This window comes from Hyla sarda, chromosome 9 (genome assembly GCF_029499605.1).
Source record: "Hyla sarda isolate aHylSar1 chromosome 9, aHylSar1.hap1, whole genome shotgun sequence".
Taxonomy (NCBI): Eukaryota; Metazoa; Chordata; class Amphibia; order Anura; family Hylidae; genus Hyla; species Hyla sarda.
Genome location: NC_079197.1, coordinates 83,323,309 through 83,335,807, shown reverse-complemented (window position 1 = coordinate 83,335,807; position 12,499 = coordinate 83,323,309). Strand labels below are relative to the sequence as shown.

Genomic DNA, 12,499 nt, shown 5'->3' with positions numbered 1-12,499 from the left:
CACACAGCAAGCATCCAACCCCAGTAATGGCACTTAGATAGTGCCATCTCTGTTCCCTTTTTATTTTCTATATATTCAAAACTGAATAAAAAGAAGTTCACAGGATGGGTTGCTATGTGTGTTTTCTTCATGGAATATGTGTATAGTCAAAAAGGCAGGAATTCTATTAAACTAAGGGATGTGAATGTTGGGCAAAGAGGATGCTTCATAATCACACCCCCTGAAAATGACTAACACCCTTTCATCCTCCTAATTCCACCCCCTGTGCCTAGCACTCACACACTATTTTGCAATCGAGTTCCTACCCATCTGACTATTCATTAAGAAGTAACGATAGACAACCAAATAGTACAACTAGGGGTCAAGTCCTGAGAGAAAAAAAGTGTGAGAAATCATCCAGCATTTCCACTCAATATCCTGCAGGACTCCTGCCAATGGGAACAGTGTTTCTGCTGTGGAAAAAGAGCAGAAACTCTGTTCCCATGTTTTCCTGCAGGACTTGAGCCCTGAGTACAACCTTTTATATTTTTGGACTGACCACTTTGAGACCATTGCTTACAAAAAAAAAAACACTGATAAATTAATTATTGCACTGCTGCCAGTCTACGAAATGATGGGAATTGTAGTGCTATATTGTAGCAAGTATGGAGATTAATTTTTTTGTATGGATAAATCCACTTAATATATAGAAATAAAATAGATCCAAATTAAGTTATTTTATGTAAAGTGTCCCATAACCTATTTTATTTCCTTTTATAGGACTGCTACGAGATCATTTTGGGAATTATGACCTGGCATTTTATCTAGCTGGAATCCCTCCTCTCATTGGAGCTCTAGTTCTCCTGTCTGTTCCCCTGCTCCATGAGAGAGACCTGAAGAAGGCCAAGCAGGCTGAGCCCGGGAAAGAGAAGACACAAGATGGTGTGGTGAATGGAGAACTTCTTCCTGGAAGCCCTGTGACTGATGCTTCTGTTTAGAGAGCTTATAAAGAGTCAACACCCAGGGGCACAATGTCTATCCCATGGCAACTCTGCATAGAAACATATTTTAGTGAAAAAAGTGTTTTCAAGGTATATGCTGGGTTGCTAATTTACAGCATTTTTCTGAATTGCATTTCAGCCTGGAAGAGTCTCAGGATCAAGTCTCATATTCTTAGGAGGCCATATAGTTGATCTGATTTTTTTTACAAAGTTTAGTAGAAATGCGATTTTATGTTTGTGCAAAACACCTGGGAGGGATCCTGGCAATGCCAATTATAGGCTACAGATATACTTAAGATGACCCTAATGAAGGTATATGTCCCATGTAAATCTTCAACTACTTCAAACATTCCTAGGTGTAAAAGAGACCCAAACGTGTTGTGGTGTTTGCATCTTCACTTCATTTGGTTGAATGTTTAGCTGTCTTATACATTTTGCATTGCTTCTTCATCATTGACAAAACACTTTTGAGGTGACAGATGACTGAGTCACAAGTTTCACCACTTTAAGTGTCATGTTAAAATTTGCGATGTGTGATTTTGTTAATTGGCCTCTTCCCCTAAACTAGAAGAAACAGATTTTCATGGCAATATCAGGGCTGACTACTCAACACAGGTTTTAAATGAAGCATACAAGAGGAAAATAACTATTTCATGAAACTTTATGTAATGTTGAAAAAGTCAATGTATCTGACTGATCTCACACATTTCCAAAGAGTTTTCCTATATTCAAGTTGATCTCTTGTGTAAGATCTCTTTCAGTCAGAGTTTCACCATGCCATGTATACTTACAGACACTGGTAATTTTCATATTACAACTAAAGATAATGAGATATATATATATATATATATATATATATATATATATATATATATATACATACATACATATCCCATGCATCTAGATTCCAGGAGAAGTCCTATTAACATTTTATTAGGCCTTCATGAAAATGAGGGGAAGCTGTCATCCAACTAGGATCATTCTAGGTCCAGAAGCCCCTATGCCCTTTTGTACCCGAATGGTAGTGTTTCATTACATTAACCAGCAACTACTGCTTTAGCTTCCCTTTCTACCTTCAGTTTGATAAATAGCTGGTACCTAAATCAATCAATAACCATGTGCTTGAGCCTAAAAGCAATACAACGTACAAAATAAAATTGGAGATTCTGCCTAAATAACTCATAAATTCAGATCACAGAAAATGCTGATGGTAAGTGGTGTGGATTTGCCAGCACTTTACAGTGCCAAAAACGACAGGATTCAGGAGTGTAAATCTTAAGTATGCCTTCTAGTGAAGAGCCCATTAATTACTGGAGCATAACTGTATTATATGGTTCATTGGTGGAATGAAGGGTCATATGCAAGGTTCCTAAAATTAATTAGCTAGGCCATAAATAAGCAATACTAAAAGCACGTACTCCACACTGGGGATGGTTGTGTTGGCACTTGTCCATGTTCATTAATTGCCAAAAAGATTTAGGAACGATAACAGGGTATACCATCCTAAGGTGCCGGGAATCTACATGTCCGAAGAGTTATATGATTATGAAGCAATATTGCATGTGTTATGTGGCTGCCAGGAGTGAAATGGATGTGATAAGGAAGACATGCTCTAAACAGAACATGGAGACAAATGCTATGGTCACTGTAAAGTATATGTCAGTGATGTATCTTTTAGCCTATGATGCCTTCACCCCTTTGTTGTGCCTGTGGAGTTTAAATAAAGAGGACTTTTGTGCACAGACTGGAAATAAAGATTTACTTTCCAGTTCTGCCCCAAGATTTCCAGTTCTGTCCCTTCTCTAGAATTCCAGTCCTATGGAATGAATTGTAAGCCGATCTAGATTACTTTGTATGTGAAAATTGAATGTTATCATTGTATTGCTCATATACTCATCTGCACATGGTCTATAACATTGTGTTATTCACTGTTGTGGCATTCTGGTAGGTTATGGAATGAGAGAGGTTTTTGTCTACTTTTTATTTTTTTTGCATAAAATCCAACAATATTGTACTACTAAGGTATGTGAGAGAAAAGTGTGAGTGTATGTCTCCTGTACATTTTGCCCAATGTATTATTGTGCTTAGGATACTAGAAAATTTCTGCAGCTGTTGGTCTATGAATCAATGCAAGATAGGGGGCAGATTTACTATTGCCAATGTGCCAGAAGTTCTGGCTTAATTTGCACCAAAACACTGTCCTACATCATTTATTGTTGCATGGGACAAAAGGTGTATGGCTCCAATAAAAAGGGAGTTGGCTTAAGATGTGACACAGCGCGACAAAAGAATCAAAAGAATTCTGATGCAAGATTCTGGTGCAGTTTAAACCAACTACTAATTAGTCTAAATTTACACTAGACAGTATAACAGTATAAAGATGTTACAAATTTAAGCAATGATACACTGTGATAAATAAGGCACATTCTTAGACTTTTTAGTCAAAGTTTGTAGTGTCTAAGACAGTGTAACCAAACCAGGCCTTTGGCTGTCCAGGAATGCTGGGAGTTGTAGTTTTGCAACAGCTGGAAGCACCCTGGTTTGGGAATACTGGTCTAACAAATAATTTTAGTAAATCAGCCCCGGTATGTTTAATCGAAGGTAAGGATACATGTTTTTTTTTTAGCTCTGCAGTTTATTGGGGGTTTTCAGGATAACTTACTTTATCTGTACAGGAGAGTGACAGTAATGGCTGTTTAGTAGCAGTCTATTTAGGTGCAAATGTGCAGTTTGGAAGGTAAACTATGTGTGGATGTGCAAATCATTTGTTGCTGCCCCAGCCTTATAGTGAAAGCAGCCATAGTCCCATTTAAAGGTTAATTCATACATGGATTTGTGCAGCTAAAATCGCCAGCACAATACAGTAGTAGGCAAATGGATGAGTTTTTTTTTTTCCATGCAGAAATTGACATAAAATTCAAATACTTCACTTGTGACCTTATCCTAAAGGCAGGGCTCAAATACTGCAGGAACACATGGGAACAGTGTTCCTGCACTTTTTTCCACAAGAGAAACACTGTTTCCATTAGTATGAGTCATGGAGGACCAACTCTTGAGTGAGTTCCCACATTTTTTCCCAGGTCTTGACCCCTGCCTAAAGGGCGATTTAGGTCTAGGAAGGAAGGCGCTTGTTTATAGCTGCCAGGCACGGTTAGACAGCTGTAAGCTACACTGTTTACGTAACAGTGTAGCTTGCTGTGCTGGTCTCATGCAGTTTGTTCAAAACGTGACAGATTGCTAGGATTTCATTACAATTTTGCACCTAAATTCATTGTTGCTACATGAAACTTGAGTCTTGTTCACAACCAAAACAAAGGAGTGGGTCCTAAACTGTTACTTTGGATTCAGACCCTGTTTTGGTTTACAAAAAATGCATGTGTAATTGCACTTTGTGAACTTGGCCTTAAAGAAGCGCATACATTTTTTTGGTGTTTTTGCTCATACCAGGCACACTCATCATCACTATTCCTACAGTGCTGTTTGTTTCATTCCAGCACAGCTGCATCCATGCATTTCATTATTGTACCTTGTCAGGACCACCAGGAAATTACATGGCTTTACTAATTGATCTGTCCTGGGTCAGCTGACTTCTTGTGAACTACAGGATGACATAATTGCCTATCAGGCCCCTCCCAGATCTGTATGCTGCTGCTGCTATTTCTATCAGATTAGGATATATAGTAGTCATACGCTTCTCCTGTGTTCACATAGTGTCGTGTTTGTTCGTTTTTTTTGTTATGAACTGACACCAAGTATTGGCAGTCCATGCTGTTGGAGTCTAGCCAGGTGATTATGTTGTTCTGCAGTGATAGGACTCCACTCCCAGATTCATGGGAAAAGTAGGCAGCATCAGAAAATAATTTCTGCAATTAAATATTAGTCAATGTGGCTGAAAACCCATACTGCACTGTATAAGCAAAAAGAAAAATTCCCAGAGTGCTTCATTAAAGAGTAAGGTTCAAATGGCTGCATTGTAACATCTTTATAGCAGGACGGTGGCATAGAGGTTATTGTTGTTGCCTTAGAGTGTTGAGTTTCTGGGTTTAAATCTTACAAAGGGCAAAATCTACATGAAGTTTGCATGTTTTCCCTGATTTGTGATAGTTTCCTCCCAAATGTTAGAAACATACTGACAACTTGGCTTCTGATGAATATTGTCCCCAGTGTGTGCCTGCCTGACAATGATTGGTGTAAATGGTAACAATCTCTGTAGAGCATTGGGGAACATGCTTTGTGGAGCTCCGTCAGCAATTCCTTTGATTTTAACAGACCCCATTTAAGTCAGTGGGATCTGTGGTGACCCGGTAGAGTGTGTTGTGCTCCTGCCCCTTTTTGAGGCCATTCTTACAACTGCAGAAGAACTGCAGGATGAAGACCATTGCTTTAAACACTACTCCAGTTTAGGGTGAAAAGGAAAAATTCATGAACAAATTACATAAAATTGCAATATTTAAACTGGGCCTAAAATGGCAACTATGCAATTTCAGTTTCTCAAGCATATGGGTTAAAACTAACTTCTAAACACTTCAGAAAAGCTTTCCTTTGGTTCTTTACCTGGATAGTTACATTTGCTTCTCCAAACACTTGTTTGAAGAACTTGCTGGGAGTTGATCAGGATCAAACTACAAGCCGGTGTGTTTTCATGAACCAGCCTCTAGTTTTACATGGAGTAGTGGTCAGCCCTGCATTCTGTGCCTCCTGCAGAAATGGGAAAGAATATTTCTCTATTCATTGGGAAGAAATTTGCTGGGTTAATGTAAATAAGTAGGGCTTTTCCTGTAACATAAAGAAGCTGCTCATCATATATAAGAAGCAATGACAATCATTTGTAGGAGGAAACTTTGCCTTAGAGGAGATAAGAGAATTTGCTAGAGTATTGACCAAGGAGACGTAAACGCACATTAGCTTTACTATTTAATGGACTTGTGTGAAGCTGTGGATATTTTTTATTTGATTTGTGTAAAATGTGTAATCCGATTTCACAATGCTGACAATATTTTGTAGTGCATGTCTTCTTGCTGTAAGACATCTGTGCATTTCATATATTGTTACCTTGTCTGCAGTACTCACTGTGAAATCCAGCATGTGGAACCATGAACAAGATTCACCATTTCCCTATGTCGGGCTCTGATATTGGGATAAATAGCTGTTAACTTGGTAGATCCTTCTAAAACTGAAAGGTAATACTTACATATTATAACGCACATTTCCAGCATTATTTTACAATAAGGTTAATACCATGGAAATGTTCTTTTATCCTGCTATCAACTTTCTTTGGTTCTGAAAGGTTTTCCTCAAAGGAGTGTGGTATGTTTTTGTATGCATAGACCAGTGTAAGATTCTTGAGTAAGGCCTATAGAGCTCACGAATCCATGCACTGGTTACGACAAGTAGCTTACAGGAGGATGTACTAAGAGGCATCTCACCTACAAGTGGGTTGAGCACTGTGCAGGGTTGTCTAACATTACAAAGGGTCTGCTCTTTCTCTAAAACATGCCAATCTTGTCAATAGTTTTTTTTTTTTATTGCAGCTCAGTCCCCTTTTTAAATGATAGCTGGAATGATATGGGGTCTCCAATCTCTCCTATAGAGAGATGGGAATTGTAAACTGAAAAGCGGTAACCCCAAGAACATGCACACTCCCTAATGTTTATATTTTATTAAAATTGGTGTCAGACTCAACAAAGTGCTTGTGTAATGTTATACTCCCCTGCCCCTATCCGTTACTGTGTTGGGATGGTGTCTGGTCCCAGCTGAGAAATGCTTTTTGCTTTGTTTTGACATGCATTAAATTCTTAGTATGCATTTTCTGTGTGTCAAGACAAAAGCAGGAAGCGCACTATTGCAAAGGATGGGGGCAGGTGAGTATACACAATTTATAGGGCAAACAAACCCTTTAAATAAGCCTAATGTGTAGTTCATTGCCACTTTGTGTCCCCTTTTTAAGTGACAGCCCTACTCTTGCTGGTTCCCATTTGCAAGGTTTGATAAAATTGTCTGTGAGTGCCTTCTCAGCCTCCAGTGATTCTGTATTCAATGTTGGTGTTTAATCTATTCTACCATACTGCAAAGTATCTGAATATGGACACTGGGAGACGGCACCAACTGGAGAATTTTGCAACACATTTTAAATAACCTGAAACACACTTAATTGTTGCAATTGGAGACTCTTGTTATATCTTCCTGTGAAAACGAGTGCCTTCCCTCTATCCTGTCTGGTATACTAAGTGCTGCTTGCTGGATTTTCAACCAAAATGCGCAATTTGGCTATATTAACAATAATAAGAATAATAATAAAAAGTGCCATTTACTTTTGTAACAATCTTATTTCTCGAGATTGTGTTTTTATACTAAGTTTTTCAGTGATGTGAAGTGTTGTCTGATTTCGACACCATGCCTTAAATATACCTCTTGTAGATGCCAGTAATGTGCATGTGCCGGGCACTGGTCTGCCTTTGCTTATAGTATGAAATGATGTATGAAATGTTCACTTTTGTTTAGAATTTTCTGATTTAACCTCTGTTTGTCATTTTTAACTTTCGCTGTTGCAAAGCCACTACCACAGACCCATACCCTGTGTTCCCGGGTTATCCCCCAGCTTGTCCAACATGCAGTACTTTACACCTTGATCAATGACAACGAAGAAGAATTTGCAGCTTAGTTTAATTTCCTTAAGTTTAATTGTCCAAATAGAAACCAAATGTGAAATGAAAATGAGTTAATCCCAAAGCATTAACAATTTTATATAAAAAGAAATGATCTTGTTCTAATTCTTAATAGAATTGGATTCACTTGTATTGAAGCATGTGGGCCAAAAGGTTCATACTGACTTTACACTTTTTTTTAAATTTTGCTTTAATTTTAGATATTTGTAAAATATTTTCTATATACACTGTACAAGATGAGAAATGATAATTTACTGAACCTTAGCAGTAATATTTATAACAAAGAACAATACAATAAAATCGTGTTAACCTGTGATGTCTAATTTTTTCATTATTCTTACACTGGGGAAGATAAAGAGTAACTGATTTATCAATCTATTGATACTATCTATATAATTTATTTAGCATTTCTGTGGAAGTTCATCCCTATTAAAGTATGTATATTTGTTTACATACAGCACAGTATAGGGGGTATAGGGGTTGTCCAGGATGAGAAAAACTGCTGCATTATTCACAGGCTGTAATTTGTTTTGAACCTAAGCCCTATTATTTTCAATGGTGCTGAACTACAATACCCGACATAGCTTATGGGTGGATGTGGCTGTGTTAATTGAAAATACAAACTGTGCTTTTCTGATCCTGTACAATCACAAATAGTTTTTCTCACCTTTATTATTTTTATCGCACTATTACTACTACACAGTCTTTACTATAACCCCACCCACTGCATCCACAGGATCCATCCACATAGTAGGAGGGAGATAGTTGGCTAAATTCCCAACTAGAGTGTATAACAGGAAGTTTTTTATAGCATGTTCACCAGGTCATGTTTTCTGGATTTACTTAGTCACAGGCAATATACTGTAACTGCGGTGATGCCTGATGCACTGGCCATAACTATATCACCTGTGAAAGACTAAAGCAATCCAGAAAACATGACCTGTTGGGGGTACTTGAGGACCACACTTTAGAAACACTGCATTAGACAGGAAGTTGGGCAGTAAAGAGAACAGAGCAGGCAGCAACTTTGTTTACCAATATGTGTTCATTTATTAAACCGTTTAAAATGGTGTTTTCAAGAATGAAACATTTAAAACACAAAAAATTCTAATGTTTGGGAAGATTATGACATCTTGTTTAGGCTATACATATTAGTAAGCTGAATATGCCTATTTTAGCAACATTAACCAACCGTGTAAAGGAGTCTCCTGACTTCCTCTGATGTCAAGAGAAAGAAGGAATTCAGCCTGATCCATTTTGTTCCAGTGGAAAATAAGCTGCTTTCAGAGGGGTATGGCAGTGATTTAGTCCGCTCACCCTAATAAAGAAAACGTAGTCAGGTGAGTTTTATTGAGGAGTCAGGATGGAACGCAGTTGACTACTTAGATGCGGAGATAATTACAACTTTAGATTTGGATGAGAGAATTTTCACATTATAAATGATGGTCAGTTACAAAAACTGCTATCATCCTTAAATAAAAACAATCACCTTTGGTCATTTACACACTTTGGTTATAGCCAAAGGTGGTCAGAAGGTAGCATATTTGATATTGAGCAGAGAAATGATAGACCTTATTTGGCAGCTAGGAAAGTAAACCTACAACATCAGTAAGTGTATAAATCTAGATATATCCAGACAGGTAGAGTCACAAAAGTAATTTGTAGACAGCTCTTCAGATAGATAATTACTTTAAACAGACAGTGAGGTTGGTGAAAGGGCATTGCCAAATGCAATTATAGTTATATAGGTGAAGACAACTGCTTGAGATAGTACTATGATAATTATAAAATGTACTTTAAATGAATTGCTAGGGGAGTCCTGATAGGTCACATCACATACTTGCCCTCTATAAAGTAGGTGGCTTTGGTGAAGCTTGGATTTGTAATAGTGTTATTATCCGGACATTCATTGTTGAACTGTAAATTTGTCTTTCAACTGATAATAATAATTCAGGAAACAGATCTTCATGTGCTACAGTTCTCCAAGTACAATAGTACTCCTAGTAAGTGAAAGATAAAACGCACATTTATACAGGGCAAAGTGGCTCCCTGCCAACCCAGTTGGCCCTTGGCATAAGCCTGGGTGGAAAATGCCAGCCAAGCCTAAATTTTACAGATGAATCCATCAATATTAATGTCTTTTTGGTATCACCATTTACAAAACAAAGGAGCCCCCTTACCCCTTTTGTCTCGGCACAATGGGGCATTCTATTCCATTTTATGTCATTTCCCCCACATTCTGTTACATTCACCCCCTTGGTATTCTGTCTACCCAATTATTACATTCTTGTAGTAAGTAGATATACGGTACTTTTCTTAGTCTCTCATAACATCATTATTACTTTCACATTAATCTGTAGAAGTTACTGTGACATGCTCCATGTGAAGATTAAATCACTCCCAGGTTATGTATATCACTGTAATTTGATTAGCGTTGAATTCTTGTACTGAAAATTGTGCTGAAGGAGAACACTGCACCACTCCCCGACCCAGGATAAATTCCTGCCCAGGGCAGTGAAATATGAGAACGGGCAATTTGTTAAAAATAACGAGACACCTCATAAAATTTTACAACTAATATGTCCATAAAACTAATGCACGTGAGCAATTTATCGAGTTTACTGTTTCACTGTACACTGGCTGTGGTTGCTTGGCAACATCTATGCATGAAACTCATTTAAAGGGGTGTTACCACTTTCCACAGCAAACTTAATATTTTGTGAGGTGGAATGAGATGAAATGTCTGCCTCTGAAAAATAATGCAGACATGACCTTATTTCCTTGTCCCTGTCATCTTTTCATCCACTCTCTTTTTCATATGAAAATGTGTGCAGTGGGCGGAGCTTCTGACTGTCACATGATCTGCTTTGAACTTAATTTCTCAGCAGTCATTAGTTCGGATGCTCGTTCCTATGCTGCATAGTATCAGTCATTCATCAAGGGTAGGGTTGCCACCTGGCCGGTATTTTACTGGCACAGCCGGTATTTTGGCCACCATGCAAATAGCCGGTATTTATCCAACCATTCATCCAACTCCCGAAATGTTGTACCATAATCTATACCAGTGTTTCCCAACCAGAGCGCCTCCAGCTGTTCCAAAACTACAACTACCAGCATGCCGGGACAGCCAAAGGCTGTCCCGGCATGCTGGAAGTTGGTTTTGCAACAGCTGGAGGCACTCTGGTTGGGAAACACTGACCTATACTATATACTACTATATAGTCCAACATGCTGGTTGTTGTAGTTTTCATTTGGGACAGCTGCTGAGCCACAGCCTGTATCATGGCACGCTGGGGGTTGTAGTTTTCATTTGGGACAGCTGCTGAGCCAAAGCCTGTATCATGGTATGCTGGGAGTTGTAGTTTTCATTTGGGGCAGTTGCTGAGCCACAGCCTGTATCATCGCATGCTGGGAGTTGTAGTTAGTAACTAACAGCATCTCCCAAATTGAATTAAAAAAAAAGCGATCAAAAAGACACATCAACACAAAAATGGTACTGTTATAAACTGCAGATCGAGGCGCAAAAAAATGATCCCTTATACAGGCCCGTATAAGGAGAAATTAAAAAAGTTATAGGGATCAGAATAGGACAAAATTCCCCCCACATGTGTGTATCCTGTGATGTTACGCATATATAATGAATTATGCAAATTAGAATGGCCGGTATTTTTTTGCAAGAAAGGTGGCAACCCTAATTAAGAGACTCTTCTTACTGGTAAATTTATCTCTTCTCTCTCCTCACAAAGTGTACGTTTTATTATAGGGAATAGAGATGAGCGAACTTACAGTAAATTTGATTAGTCACAAACTTGTCGGCTCGGCAGTTGATGGCTTATCCTGCATAGATTAGTTCAGCTTTCAGGTGCTCCCGTGGGCTGGAAAAGGTGGATACAGTCCTAGGAGACTCTTTCCTAGGACTGTATCCACCTTTTCCAGCCCACCGGAGCACCTGAAGGCTGAACTAATTTATGCAGGAAAAGTGCCGAGCCGAGAACTGTAAATTCGCTCATCTCTAATAGGGAATAATATCCTCCCCTCCTGCCTAGTGAACTTAGTGTTACAGCCTGTAATAAAGAAGCTATAGCCATACATTATATTATATGAGGTATATTTACCTCATTCTGGCCAGTAAATATTCAGCAAGACAGTGAGACTCCCTCATACATAAGTATGTGAGTAAACTTTATGCAATGTATCAGCTGGATGTGGCTGTATATTCACTGTGTGGGAGGAGAACTACTGACCAGAAGAAAAAAGTGCATACAGGATGTATCCCATGGCAACAAGCAAAAAAACTGAGAACATCCTGCCTATATTGGTAAGGCTGCTTTTTAAAAACTATTGATTTCTGATAATTACTTTTATTTGTAAATATGTTTTATTTCACATAATACATACATTTAGACATGTCATTCTGTCATTCTGTATGACTCATCTTCCTTCCTGAGTCTGCTGTGCCTGGTCTCTTCATCCAATCACTGCATACTGCTCTGTAACCCCCTCCTTTATATAAAATGGAAATACATTTTTATTATGAAGTATATTAAAAGGTTAGTGTACAACATATAAAGTTTTTTAATCTGACAGTGCACATTAAAGGAAGGCTCCCGAAAAGAAAAATCAATGGCCCTCATTTACTATTCTAAACCCGACCCGACATCGTGCGCCAGTCTGCGACACGATGCAACATTTTTTCCTGACGGACCCGATGTGGATTCTCCCAAACCCGAAAAGGGGCGTAACCCGACATTTCTGAGCTTTCCCACGTATTTATTAAGGTTTCCAACCCGAATTTGTTGTATCGTTGTGGATTTTTTCCCGAGAGCTCAGAGGAGTTTGAAACCAAAACCAACA

At 38.5% G+C, this 12,499-nt stretch overlaps 1 protein-coding gene across 1 annotated transcript in view; it reads left to right on the top strand.

Moving 5' to 3' along the window:
- The window catches only part of SLC16A2 (solute carrier family 16 member 2), a 226,558-nt gene extending 218,599 nt beyond the window's left edge, over nucleotides 1-7,959 (top strand). Inside the window, exon 6 of the mRNA XM_056541486.1 lies at nucleotides 760-7,959. Coding sequence (XP_056397461.1) covers nucleotides 760-977 — 218 coding nt within the window. The 3' untranslated portion in view covers nucleotides 978-7,959. The remainder of the gene's footprint in view (nucleotides 1-759) is intronic.
- Nucleotides 7,960-12,499: the final 4,540 nt, after the last annotated feature.